Raw genomic sequence first — 13,538 nt, 5'->3', positions numbered from 1 at the left:
GGAGGGGAGGAGGGAGGGGAGCTTGGTTGCCAGTGGAGTTGGCGCCTATGGCAGACTGCTGGAAATAACTCTGTGGGCCATTTGAGACCCCTGCTCTAGGCTGAAAGTCCCCTAAGGCCAAAGAGAAGCTCCCAGTGCCAGTGGCACCAGCACTAGCAGATAGGGGAAGGGGCTGAGGGAGAGAAGTCCAATTTATTTTGATAATAGAACAGTTTTGCTGAATGCTAAGCCTACATGTAGCAAACATTCGGCTGTTTGAATTTTCACATTTTATGATTGCTGCAGAAAGTCCACAGCCACAATGTGTATTTGTTTTCAAGTGTTGGTAAATGAAACTATGAGGCTAGGGTAAGTACAGAGACATTTAGAACCCAAACACCTGGTATTCGTAAATGAAAGCTGTGATTTTTTTTCCTTCAGAGACCAGAAGAATTAAAGCAGCAGCAAAAAAAAAAAACAAAAAAACAAAATACCTAAAGAAGCAACTGTAGCTCAAGAAGCATCTTATGCAATAGCCATGCGAATTGCAAAATGCAAACAAGCCCAGGCCGGCGAGAATCTTCGACTTCTAGCAGAAATAGATGTATAGAATTATGATAGGGGAACAAACAGTCACAGCACTGAAAACCATTCCTTTGTCAATTAATACTATCTGTCAACTCAATTATTACTTTGCAGAAAACATCCAAGTTAAGAGGAGTCAGTATTTTGCACTGCAGCTTGATGAATCCAGACACAGCAAACATAGTTCAGCTTCTGTGTTATGAGTTTTGTCAAAGCAGGCACAGTAGCTGAAGAACTTCTAACAGGCCCACTCATCTCACTAAAAGCTTAGGGCTTGTCCAAACATGCTAAAAATCTATATTTTCAAATTAATAGTTTTTAAAAACTGGATTACATCAGAATATATAATTAAACAAAGTGTGTGTAGTTGAATAAAGTCACAAAACAATTCACTCGTGTCCTAAACTCTTAATCCAGTGTCCTGAGTTGGTTTTAAAAAAAAAGAAAGGATGTATTTGGTTGTGGGAAGCTATCAACTTTTAAAATACCTGTAAGAGAGCCATAATACTCAAAATTTTGCCAACCACAGCCCTAAAGTATCATATCTTCTCTCTGTGTAGGTACTTACTGATCTGGCTAAGTGAACTGCTGTTGGCTCAGTGCTTGGTGCAGTTCCAAGCACCTGTTTGAAGTCTCTCATAGAGGAGGCAGGATGACGGGGAGTTTCCAGGCATGCAGGTCTCATCCTTGGTTTTCTGGTAGTCACCCTTGAGATGCATAATCTGCCTGCCCTGGTCACTGGTCTGTTTAATCCCCAGTGCTGCCAGCTTGTCTGCTGTTTCTTAGTGGTGCTCTTAGTGGGGTCAAATGTCTTGCTTGCCTTGCTCCAGAGGTTTACCAGAATCTGACTGTGGTCCCATGACCAGGTAGCAGCGTACTTGGCAAAGAGCTGCTTCTTGTCACTGGCCATAGCTAACACAGGAGATGGTTCACTCTGTTTGCAGTTCAGTGGTCAGAAAAAAATGGAAAGGTTAAACACCGAGCAGCTGTACTTGAACTAGGGGAGGGCGGGCTGCTTCCATTTCCTGGGCCCTGATTAACTTATGGCAGAAAAGCTAAAGAACACTGACTGATGGGGTTGTGGGATAGCACTGTCAGGCTCTCGGTACACGAGTCTGGGGACCTTGGCCTGAGCTGTGTCCAGATGGCAGAGTGAGGCAGTTTCTGGGGCTTTGGCTCGACTCCGTCCCCCGCCCAGGTCCCGAGGGCTTACGGGCCTGAGTAAGACAGATTTGTGTGTAGACAAAAGAGGGGTTTGGGATTGAGCCTGAGTCCAAGCCCAGGCTTGCAGTGCAATATAGACCTATCCTTAAGCTTCTCTTTGCTAAACTAAATAAATTGAAATTCTTAAGTCTCTCACTGTACGGCAGGTTCTCTAGATCTTAAATCTTTCATAAAGCCTTTCCCTCTAACTTTTCAACGTCCTTTTAAAAATGTGGATATCTAATCCGGATACAGTATTCCAGCAGTGGTCCCACAAATGTATTCTGAAGTAATATCTCATTGTTGCCAATGGACATTCCCTTGTTTTTGCATCCAACAATCACTTTAGCTCTTTTAGCAGCAGCCTGGCAGGGAGAGTTCATGTTCTTTTGGTCTCTACCATGACTCTTGAACCCTTTGCAAGCGTGTCTTTTGCTAGCAAGCCTCTTCTCTGGCATTGCATTTCCCCTTCATAGTGAGCAACATTACTTCGTAAATAATCTAGATATTTGTGGTCAGCGTAGGTTTTTAGTGTGCTATTTGACTTTGCTACAGAGCATATTATTTGTGCAGTTAGAAAACTGCTGAGATAATGGTTCTTACAAGAACTACAATTTATGATAATTTTTTCTTCCCCTCTTATAAATTTTTTAAGTTCAGATAACAAGGTTCAAAGCCATAAGCAAGCTGTTCAATAATTGTGTTGGCTGATTTGTTGCAAGAAGAAAGAGACTTCTCTTTAGTACTGCTTTTCTCTTAAAGAAAGCTAGGTTTGTGTCATCCATTCTTTGGATGATTTTAATACTTGGATATGGGTTTCTTAGCTGTAGAGCAGTGCATGCAATATTCAATTCAAATTCCTGATCTGGAATGTGTTTGCCACATAAATCCACTCACATTCTAAGCCTTTGGATTTAACTGCTGACGGCTGCATCTTCCCCTGCCCCAAATTGGGCAGATCAGATAAATTAACAAGATGTGTCAAATATACAGCAAAGATGCACACAGAGTTTAGTGACTATCTTCACCAGTCCTGGCTGACTGGATTTTCTTATGCTTCCTTGAGACGTTCAGGGCTTCTGCCTTGAAGTATTTTTTGTGATAGCATCATATCAGAGCTCTCCTTTTCATTGCTCATGAGGTTACCAGCCATGTTTTTTGCATGTTGTGACAATCTTCACTCAGCTACTGAAACCTATGACCCATACATATACTTTGGGAGGTGGTTTGTCTAGTGACTAAGGCACTGGACAGAGAGTCAGGAGACATGGGCTCTGTTCCCAGTGCTGTCACTAACCTGCTGTATGAATTTGGGTAGATCAATTCACTTCTGTGACTGTTTTCCTTTCCACCTTCCTTTTTTCTTGTCTATTTCAATTGTGAAGCATGAATTTTCTCACATCTGTTTGTAGGACAATGAGACCATGTTCTTGGTTAGAGCCATGGGTGAATAAAAATTATTTAAAAAAAAGATTTTGTATTTAAATATAGTAATAAATTAAAAAACAAATTAAATTAATTTTTTAAAACTGGAGCCATATAAAATTTAATTTGAAGTTGACCACCTATGCTAAGGCCTAACGTATTATAATCTGTTAAAATCATTAAAATTAAATACAAAATATAATATTAAGTAGTACATATTTGCTGCCAAGTTTCAAAGAAAGTCAAACCACTGAACTGATGTAAGTCACTGGCTAAGCATCTGGAAGCAGAGTTTGTTGAAGGGCTAAACCAGCTTTTGACAGCAACAGCCTCTTCTGTAGGTGCAGAGAGAATATTATCTTCATTTCAGCTTGTTCAGTTAGTTCAGTTCAATGGCTAGTTTATCCAAAGTTAAGTTGTGAGCTGAAGAAGCAGGAAAGCTTGTTTTCCTTTTCCAATCTCTGAATGAAGCCTATATGTGAGAGTTTGAGATCTACTAGTTCTAAAATTCTGAAAAGCATAGTGACTAGAAATAATCCGGACAGTTCCCTAACTGCATCTAACACTTCCTTTAATAAATCAGTTGGTTTTAAATGGAAAATTTATTTTGATAAACTTTTTTCTTGTGTATCCAGAACATGTAAGGTAATTTTATTTAATAACAATAACTAATAAAACTGTTTTTCTGCATTTTAACTTAATTTGAATTTCCATCCAAACAGAGCTTGGTACCAATCACAAGTAAAAAATTAATCTACTAAATAACATTGTATAGGGAGCTAGGGCATCCATTGCATCATTCATCATTTTCTAACATTATAAAAAATGTAAAAATTATGAAGAATCTGAATAAATGTAAATTTAGCAAGCTAATACTTAAATGTGTATAGATATGGGCATCCAATTGGTTAACAAAAAGAATTACCGCATTTAGTGCAAAGGCTATATTTACTCGCAAATCAACATGTCGTATTGTTTGCCAACCAATGAGACTCAACGTTTCTTTATGTAAATAAAAAAATACAAATGCAAAACACGGTTAAAATGAATGATTTTAAATCAAGGCTTCCTGCTTACTGATTTAAAGCATGATTAAGATAGGTTATTTGGATTGCTTTGACTTCAATAAGTCCACCCTGCCTGGAGCCTGTAAGCGCTACTGTGATGCAAATAATTAATGTCAGAAGTAAACCTATGGAATGTGGAGTTCTTACGTTGTTCTAAAAACCTGATCTGTAATGGTTACGTACATAAAGGAGAAATGACTTATTGTTGGAGTCATGCTAGTAAAACATGCTGTGTGCTTTTGTGTTGCAGCTCTGGTTGTGAGTACCGCATCTGCTGGGTTTGCTATGGCTCCAGTCCCTTTTGACCTAACTTGTTTCCTGCTTACCTCCATTGGAACTGGACTTGCTTCCTGTGCAGCCAACTCCATCAATCAGGTGAGCCCATCATCTTTTAGCTTGAACTGTAAAGTGATGTTGTCTTAGCTCCAGAAATATTTCCATGGACTCTAGGTGACTATGGTGATATGAGGGGAGCTGTGTATTCTGCATGAGTTATGAACACCTAGAAGTTGCACTGCAGAATTGTGTATATGTTTATGAATCGATAATCAAAAATATAGATCCCAAAAGTAGTTGGCATACCCAGAAATGAGCTGACAAGATTTCCAAACCTCAAGGCAATATTGTTAGTTTTGGTAGTATAAAAAGTGCACCACTGAATGATGTGAGGTGGAATTGCGTAGTGGTTAGAGAGTGGGAATTGGGACTTCTGCGTTATATCCTTAATTCTGCCAATCAAGTCATTTAAGCCCCAATCCTGCTTCTGTTGAAGTCAGTGGGAGTTTTGCTATTTTCTTCAGTGGACTCAGGATTGGGTAACCTGTGGAACCTATGTTTGTCAGTTTCCTCATCTGTAAAATAGAAAACTGTTTTGAGATCTTCAGATGAAAGCGCTTACACAGCACATAAGAATTCTTATTAAAACCATACTTTTATACGAAGTACTTTTCTCTCTTACAGTGTACATAACTTGTACAAAATAAGTATAGATCTGAATAGGAAAGTTGTCTCTTAGGCTTGTTTAAGTGCCTGCAACTTCCTCAGTGTTGATGCAATGCAATTTTGAAGATGTGCCACCAGCCTTCCTTTCTAATTTTTCTTTTATATCCCATACTTTTGTAGTTTTGCCTATATTCAAAATTCAGTTTGTACCCTAAGAGAAACAGCTGATATAGATTGACAGCAGGTTTCATTTCCATTTTGAACTGAATGCTGTAGGGCTAAAAAGAGAATTGAAATTTTGTTTGGAGGCTGTTGCTTAATCTGCCTTTTTCAAGATTCTGGTAAATGTTTTAGAAAATGGTTATGTATGCACCAGGGACTGATTTCACAGCTTTCAGCTTATAGATATTCCTTATTAATACATTTTGTCTCAAAAGTAGCCATTTTAGAAGCTATTTGCAAACACTTGGAATAGCTGAGAATGGTAAGAATGCCATAGTATATTTTGGAGTCCAAAGCTCTGAGGGCAGCTACTTTTATTCAGGAAAGCAAGGGAATAAAAGTTTATTACAAAGTCAGGGAAATAGCTGTAATTCAGGATATTGTACAACAGTGGATTTTTTTTTTACTATAGTTTTTCCCCCCCTCTTGTTGAACCTCATAAGGCTTGTGTGGAAAATATTTGGTAATGTGGCAAGCTAATGGTATTTTATGTAGGCGATGGTGGTAAGTCAAACCTATGCATGAAACTGAGATTTAACGTCTATGTTCTATAAAGGCACATTTGGTTGCTAGCATCATGGATTATTGGTTCAGATTGCAGCAGATGGGCGAGGACTGTTGGGAGAGTTGAGACTGGAGAGGGCAGCACTGAGACCAAGTTTGTCAGAGGAAGGACCTGGCGACTTCTGAGAAGGAGGTCTCAACCAAGATGTGTAATAAGACTTTACTGTGCTTGAGAGGGTAAGCAGGGCACCTCTAGATGCCCGCCAGCAAGTTCATAAGTTCTGATGTGTGTTTCTCTGGGGCAGAATTTACAGTAGGTCAAATATGATAATACCTGAGGCCATCTAAAAATTGTGGTCTCCATTACATTCCAGCATCCTCACTATATTGTTGGTGGTGCAGGTAGTGATAGGTTAGGTTGCCAGACACTGTGTAATATAAGATCCTCATTAAGCTGTTTATAACTTTGCCAGGCTTTAAGCATTTGGGCTGAAGATGTTCATGCTGGGCATCTGCTTCAGGCTAATTTTTTAGTATCTGCTCAAATGATCCAACTGTTTTTCATAATGAGGTATGGGGAAAAAATGTTGTTTTGCCCATGTTAAATTGTTGCACTTGTTGAGAAGCTCTAGTGCCTCCATTCTTTGGAGTAGGGAATTGAAATTTGGCAGGAGAGGGGATGATGTCTATCTAAGATGTGCCTTTTGCTATCCTTATGAAAATCTGTCCACATCTGGCAAAGCTATGAGCCTCTAAAAAGCTACGTTCACGCATGCTCAGCAGAGACAAAGAACTATGGGGAGGCAAGTGAACAGGAAAGGTGCTGTGTCAATGACAGGCTGGAGGGGCAGAAGGGGTCAGGCTTGAGTGGGGACAAGGACAGAGGGGTATGTAACCACTGGAGCACATTCCCGTGATAACTTGGAACAGAACCCAGGTTTCCTGAGTCTCAACATTCTTCTGGTCTCAGTCAATAGCTGTGAAATCCACTGGCAAAGTGAGTGTCTTATCCGCTAATGCTGATCCACATAGAGGATGACAACCTATGACTGTTATTGGTTATTCTGTTAGTTCAAATGGCAGCAGTCTGTGTGGTGGATCTAAAGGTTCTGACCCTGATAATGACAATGGAGTAGTCAATATGGTTCCACATGATGAAATTTCTGTCTCTTCTGTTTGCTTTTTTTGGAAAATACACATACAAACATACCTTGAAAAGTATGTAAAGGTAGCAAACTGTGTTTTGTGCCCCCATTTTCTTCTTCTAGATTGTGATAACTGATTTTAAATACTATATGGCTCTGCTTTGTTTTCCAGATCTCACTGGGGGGAGAATCTACTAGTGGGAATGTTCTGACTGAAAACTTGTAGTGATGTTGCTGCTGTTAAATTTCTGATCTTAGCTTATTTTCATTTTAGATCTATGATTAACATTTTGAATATTGTTCGATCCTGAGGTCAGTGTTAAGGTCTGGAAGTGCTGTAGAATCTGTCCTATCCCAGCCACCATTTCTGTGTCTACCACACCCTGTCCGTGGATCAGTCGCATTACCTGGCACTGAGCAGTAGGACAGTTCTTTATAGTCTCTCTTTTTCTTACCGTGGTACCTCTGGCCTTTATTTATATTTATTTATTTATTTAGGTGTGGGGGCCCTGTTTTCTGTTATTCCTAGTGCACAGAATTGACTGCTCTGGGGATGAATCAGGGTTATATAGTGGAGACTGTTGCCTGTACGACCCCCAGGCTTATTTGTAGCAGAAGTTGGAAGGTGTATAGTGAATGAGGCAGGGAAGGAAGAGGAAGGATAGTACTGTGGTTAAGGCAGTTGAATACTGCTCTGGAGTGCTGGATTTTATCCATGCTTCTGCCAGATTTCTTATACGATGCTGGACAAGCCACTTAAATCAAACTTTTCAGAGGAGAGCTCTAATTTTGTTCCTCATTTTTGGGTGCCTGACTTGAGACTGTGCTATATGATTTGCAGAAGTTCTGAGCCCATTTGGAAATTTATAATTCTGGATTCAGAGGAGCTTTTCAATAGTGTGCAGTAAATAAAGCCGAGTTTAAAAATCGTGAGGTTTTTAAAAAAGTAATACATTTTAAGTTTTTTATTTACCTTTTAGGGGTCACATTTTCAAACTTTTTTCGGCAACCATATGAGGGCTAGAAACCTTTTTTAACAATGAAAACTGAGATTCTCAAGTAATCACTTGACTCAAGTAGCTGGGGCTTTAAGAAAAACACCAAATAGTGCATGAGGTGTCAACACTGCAATTTCCATTATTTATAGATCTCGCTGAAGAAAGATATGTACTTATAAATTAGTTTTCCATCACAAGGGGTAAACTGTAACTGGATTTTCTGATGTAAGTAAAAATAATCAAATGTCTTCTATGACAATTCTGTTAAATTGATTGTGATTTTTAGGTACAATAGAAAAAGCAGAGTGTAAAATGTTTCACGGGCCTGGAGAAACAGTATTAAAAATGTTATTGAGTTAAAAATATTTTTGAAAATATGGCTAAAATATCGTTGAGGTTGGGATAACGTTGGGGAAAATGTATAATGATTGATCTAGAAAGTCATCCTAAAAAGTGTGTGATTTGTTTGTCGAAAATGTCTGAGAAATATTTCAGAATGTTTTCTGTTAGGCACCAGTTTTACAGAAACAGAATCTATCAAAGAATTGTGGAAAATGTTATCAGGAGAGTTGCTGGTCTGGGTAAATACTGTGAAAATGTGTATAGTTCTGTAGAATGTGCAGTGGTCTGAAGAAATGAGCATGGTGCCATGGACTATAAAATAGTGAACTGCTGCAGAAAGGTGCAGAATACTTAGTGGTCTCTTGTCCCTTACCAGTTGTTCTGCCTCTGCATCACTTTTCAATATCACAGTACTTCAGAGTTGTATGTCTCACCTAATCTAGCATCTTAGTGGCATTCTAACCCAGTGGTCCTTGTTCTCTTCCACATCATACAACGCTGCACTATATCTTTCACCCCTTCGGTAGTGTACTACAACATGTCACTGCTTTTCACTCCCACCTGTCCAAACTGCTTTCTTCCACTCTGTCTGTTTGAGTGCCCCCTCTCTTTTCCGGTACTGGAATAATTGAGAATTATTGTCTTCAGGTGCTCTCCATGGATCACTTCAGAATGAAAGAACACCATGTTGTGCAATGTTTTTAATCATAATAATAGAAAAAAAATCTTAGCATAACTACCTGGGAACAGAGCATGACATTTCATTTCTAGTTTAAAGACATACAGCTTGTGATATGTAAGCCAACCATGCAACCTCGAAAAACTTGCAGTTACAATACACAGAATAAGTGGTATTTGGAAATCGGTATCTTAAACACTGCATTTTAAATTTAAATAAAACAAAAGCAATTATTTCTAATATATCACTTTCTATTATGCTTTTACATATTCAGAATGCTTTATCAACATTAATCTTCACCCCATGTCTGTGCAATGCATAGATGTTATCCTACCTGTTACAGTTGGGGGAACTGAAATACTGAGAGGGGCAGTGGCTTCCCTGAGGTTACATAGTGTCCAGTTAAGTGGACACTATGTGATCCCACAGTATTCAACATGCTGATGTGAATGCTGAAAGTGTTTTCTCAAAACATTGTTCTATAAAAACAAACAGAACAAAACAAATGGGGGTGGGGAGCACCTGGGAATCAGCAGAATGTTGGCTTATTGTCAGCTTAGGCTGGACTGAAACGTTCATTTATTTGTTCCCATATTTTACTAAGTTTATCACACTGTCACTTTTTTCTTTGCTGTTTTTAATTTAGCTGAGTATCTCACTTTTTGCTTTGTAGGCCTTTTTCTCTGATCTTCTTGTTAAAGCTGAAAGCAAGATTTTTAGTATTGGAGTCTCTCAGATTTATTCTATATAGAAAAATTGTCATTTGTGAGGCTTCTGAGATGTTAGTCTCTGATTTATGGTTGAGCAGATAAAACATGAAGACATGTTTACAACACAATACAAGGCATGAAAATGTTAAAAGAATCATATGCACATTTTATATGTCAAGTACATTCTTCTAAAGCTGTAGCATGGTTTAAAAGTAGGAAAGAGGGTTGTAAAGATGAAAGCAGGATGCTTTAAAATGACTTGAATTTAGTAACTGAAGGATCAAATGCTGTGGTTGGATTTTACTGATAGTACCTTGAAAAGGAAACAGGTGGAATTGAGTATCTCAGCTAAAGTTATAAAGCAATTAGAAATAAAGCAGATTCTTTAACGCTGGGGAAAAGAACAAATCTAAGAGCAGTTAGCATTGCTAGCCCTTCAGGGTTTTGATCTGATGGGCGCTAGTATTTAGTAGCTGCAATGTTTATGCTTTTTAACAGCTGGCACATATAAAAGACTTTCTAATTTTTGTTCTTAATATAGCATCGACATCACTTGACAATAATGATCTTAAAGCGGAGGAAGGATAGTCTTGTGATTAAAGTAGTGGATTGGGACTCAGGATCTGGGTTCAGTTGTCAGCTCACACACGCCCTTGTATGACCTTGTATAAGTCACATAATCTGTCTCTATTTCAGCTCCCCATCTGTAAAATGGCCCTAGCTCACAGGGGTATTGTGAAGACAGGTTCGTCAATGTGTGTGAGGTGTTTGGATACTACAGTGATTAGTGCCATGTAGAAATCTAGATAGACTGTCCCTGTAAATTTGTTCTTTACTGTTTTTTCCATCACCAGAAGGAATTTGAGGTCTTCATGGTGTGTAATAGGTTGCACTTCTGTAATTCCTTGTCTTGAAGAGCATTCGAAGCATTATACAAAGGCTAATGAATTAATCCTTACAAACTCCCTTAGAAACAGGAAAATATTATCCCTCTTTTACAGATGGGGGAACTGAGGCATGGCAAAGTTTTATATTATTCTGTTTCTCATACACATCACGCTTCCATTTCCTGTAGTAGGTGCCAAAACTCACTGTAGAAATCTGGTAGAGTCATCATTTTACAACTGTTCTTCTATTTCACTGATTAATCAGGAATGCGCATCATAGAGACTGGTAAGGAGACTCTCCAAAATAGTTAATACCAGAATGGTAGAAAAATATCAGCTGGCTTCATCCTATTCATGTACAGGAGCGCTGGAACAATTTGTAAAGTGGGAGTGCTGTGAACCATTGAACGAAATTGGAAGACCTGTATGTGATAAAAACCACTTGAAGCCAGGGGTTGCAGCTGCACCCCCAGCGCCAGCACCTATGTTCATGTATTTGTGTTTTTATATTCAACAATGGCAAACTGATTTTTGTAAAGTACTGGTAATTTTCTGCATCATGTTGTGACACATAAGGCCTCGTAACAAGATTCAGTACAATGTAAAAAGCATGAAACAAACAGTAAGCGTCAACTGGTGATTTCAGTGCTAAAAGAAACGCTATGAAAGAAAGAATGTGATTGATTGGTCTCCAAGATGTATCAGGCATAACAGCATTGGATTAATTAGCCAGTTACAAAAACATATTTTTTAAGTAGTAGAAATAAGAAACATCAGGAATTGCAGTTATACTGGATACCTGTGCTGTTCAGGAAGAGGCAGACAGTTGGCTGCTTGTCTCACACCACAGTGAAGGTGTATGGTGTCTCTGGTTTAACAACTCCAAACTTTGTTTTAGGTCTGTCACAGTTGTGACAGTTCATCCTCGTCTTCCTCTTCCTCCTCCTTTCTTCAGATTTTAAATATTTGAAACACTGTTTATTTCCAGAAGGAGATGCTTTAAATATTAGCAAAAAGAGGACCCAAAATGCTTCTTCAAAGTGGGTGACGTGACAGGTTTGCATTTTGTTAGGCTTTTTATTTACAAGGTAGGTATTTGTTTGTTTATGTGTAAAAGTTTGCTGTGTCAGGTTTGTAGGCCTTGACCCTGCAAGTTGCTTTGTGCAAGGGTCAGCCCATGAGGAATGACTTGCAGGATTGGAACTTTAGTTTGTAGCGTTCATTAGTCTATTAGAAGTAACTTCTGAGCAACTCCACAAAGAAGAAAAATCTTTTTTTTTTTTAAAGGGGTCAGATCAGTGAATAGCTAGGTAAGAGTTAAAGTACATAAAGAAAACAGGCCAGGGTTAAAGAAGTCACAGGTTACAAATAAATTAACACTCAGATTGCACGAGTTGGACAACTAAAAAGACAAATAACAGAACTCTAAAACAGCCCTCAAATGGGAAAAATAGTGTAAAAAAAAAGAGAAAGAGAGATGCGAGGAAAAACAGGAATGAAAACTTGTGGTAACTTTTACCTCAGACACTTTTCACTTATGTTGTCTATTTAGATAAACTTTTTTCATAGCAAGGACCTGTTTTCTTATGTCTGAAAATACCTAGTATGCATTTTGGAGCACTATAAGAATAATATAAATCATCATAATAGAATTACAAACATTTTCTAATGGGGGAGCAAAATACTTATTAGACCATCCAGTCCTTCGCCAGTAATGCTGGATTGTTCCCTGCAGTATATTGTTTCAAGAGTTCTGTTCAGTATACTTTTAAAAAGTCTTAAGTGATGGGTTTCTGCCACTTCTCTTGGGAGACAAGGTGGGTGAGGTAATATCTTTTACTCACCCCCCTTGTCTCTCTCATATCCTGGAACCCACAATGCTTCTCTTGGGAGATTATTTCACAACAGTACTTCAGTAGAAATATCTTTTTACAAAAGAAAATAAATACTGTTCCCCCCCCACCCCAAAATCTGCGGTATGAAATCAAATAGTTGAATAAATGTTCTGATTTAGTTCAGAGAAATCCTCAAAGTTACATGTATCTAAAGCAAAGTGTTTAATGAGAACTGTAGTGCCATTCTTTCCTGCATGCATTTTGGTTGAGGCCACTTCCAGCCACTTAGCATTTTGTAACTTGAAATGAGGACAGCCAGCCAATCGGTTTGCCTTCTGCATTGTTCCTCTGAGATTAACACCTGATGCATCTCTGTCTCTCTGAAGTTTCCTTTGTTTTGACTGAACAGACTGCCTGCAGCAGACGGCATTGCCTTTCATCTACCCCCAGTGATCAAAAGATTGTCAGAAGTGGTTATTAAAACCTGGTGTTTTAGCTCAGGGGTACAAGGTTGTCAGTGTTGGAGGCAGCCTATGATGTAATTTACAGTACACAATAAATATATGAGAAGTGCAACACTGGAAGTCTATCTTGTGCTCTGAAGTGTTCTGATATATGCTTCTTTGATATTTTAATGGCTAGGAAACCTTCATTAGTGGTCATTTGAGGATCATAACTTATGTCTCAGTGAGATGATTCATAATTGTAACTCTGCTAGATCGAGTCAGCATGGAGAAATCCTTGCTATTGAGCAGGAGTAGTTCAGTGAAGATGTATTTCATGAACAATGAAAATGATGAGCACTAATTAGAACCAACCTCAGAAAGAACAATAAATTTTAAATGCAGAGATTATCTTTCTGAATCATAAATTATTTAACCTACAACTGAAACTTGATAAAGGATCTTGGGAAAATATTATAAATTAATACATGCCATTGTTGGGAGAACTTCTCATATTATAAGCATCTCCTTTGGTGCGTTCTGTGAGCTAGAAATCCACAGAGGGAAATAGA

General features: G+C 38.5%; 1 protein-coding gene across 3 annotated transcripts in view; it reads left to right on the top strand.

Annotated features, from left to right (window-relative positions):
- The window catches only part of LOC127032236 (protoheme IX farnesyltransferase, mitochondrial), a 157,296-nt gene that overhangs the window by 13,802 nt on the left and 129,956 nt on the right, over positions 1 to 13,538 (top strand). For all 3 annotated transcript variants that reach the window (XM_050919372.1, XM_050919373.1, XM_050919374.1), the window contains one exon: positions 4,510 to 4,634. In XM_050919372.1, the coding sequence (XP_050775329.1) occupies positions 4,510 to 4,634 (125 nt within the window). The remainder of the gene's footprint in view (positions 1 to 4,509; positions 4,635 to 13,538) is intronic.

The sequence above is a fragment of the Gopherus flavomarginatus genome, chromosome 12 (assembly GCF_025201925.1).
Source record: "Gopherus flavomarginatus isolate rGopFla2 chromosome 12, rGopFla2.mat.asm, whole genome shotgun sequence".
In the NCBI taxonomy this organism is placed as follows: domain Eukaryota; kingdom Metazoa; phylum Chordata; order Testudines; family Testudinidae; genus Gopherus; species Gopherus flavomarginatus.
Note: the sequence above shows the minus strand (reverse complement) of the source record. Positions and strands in the feature narration are given on the sequence as shown.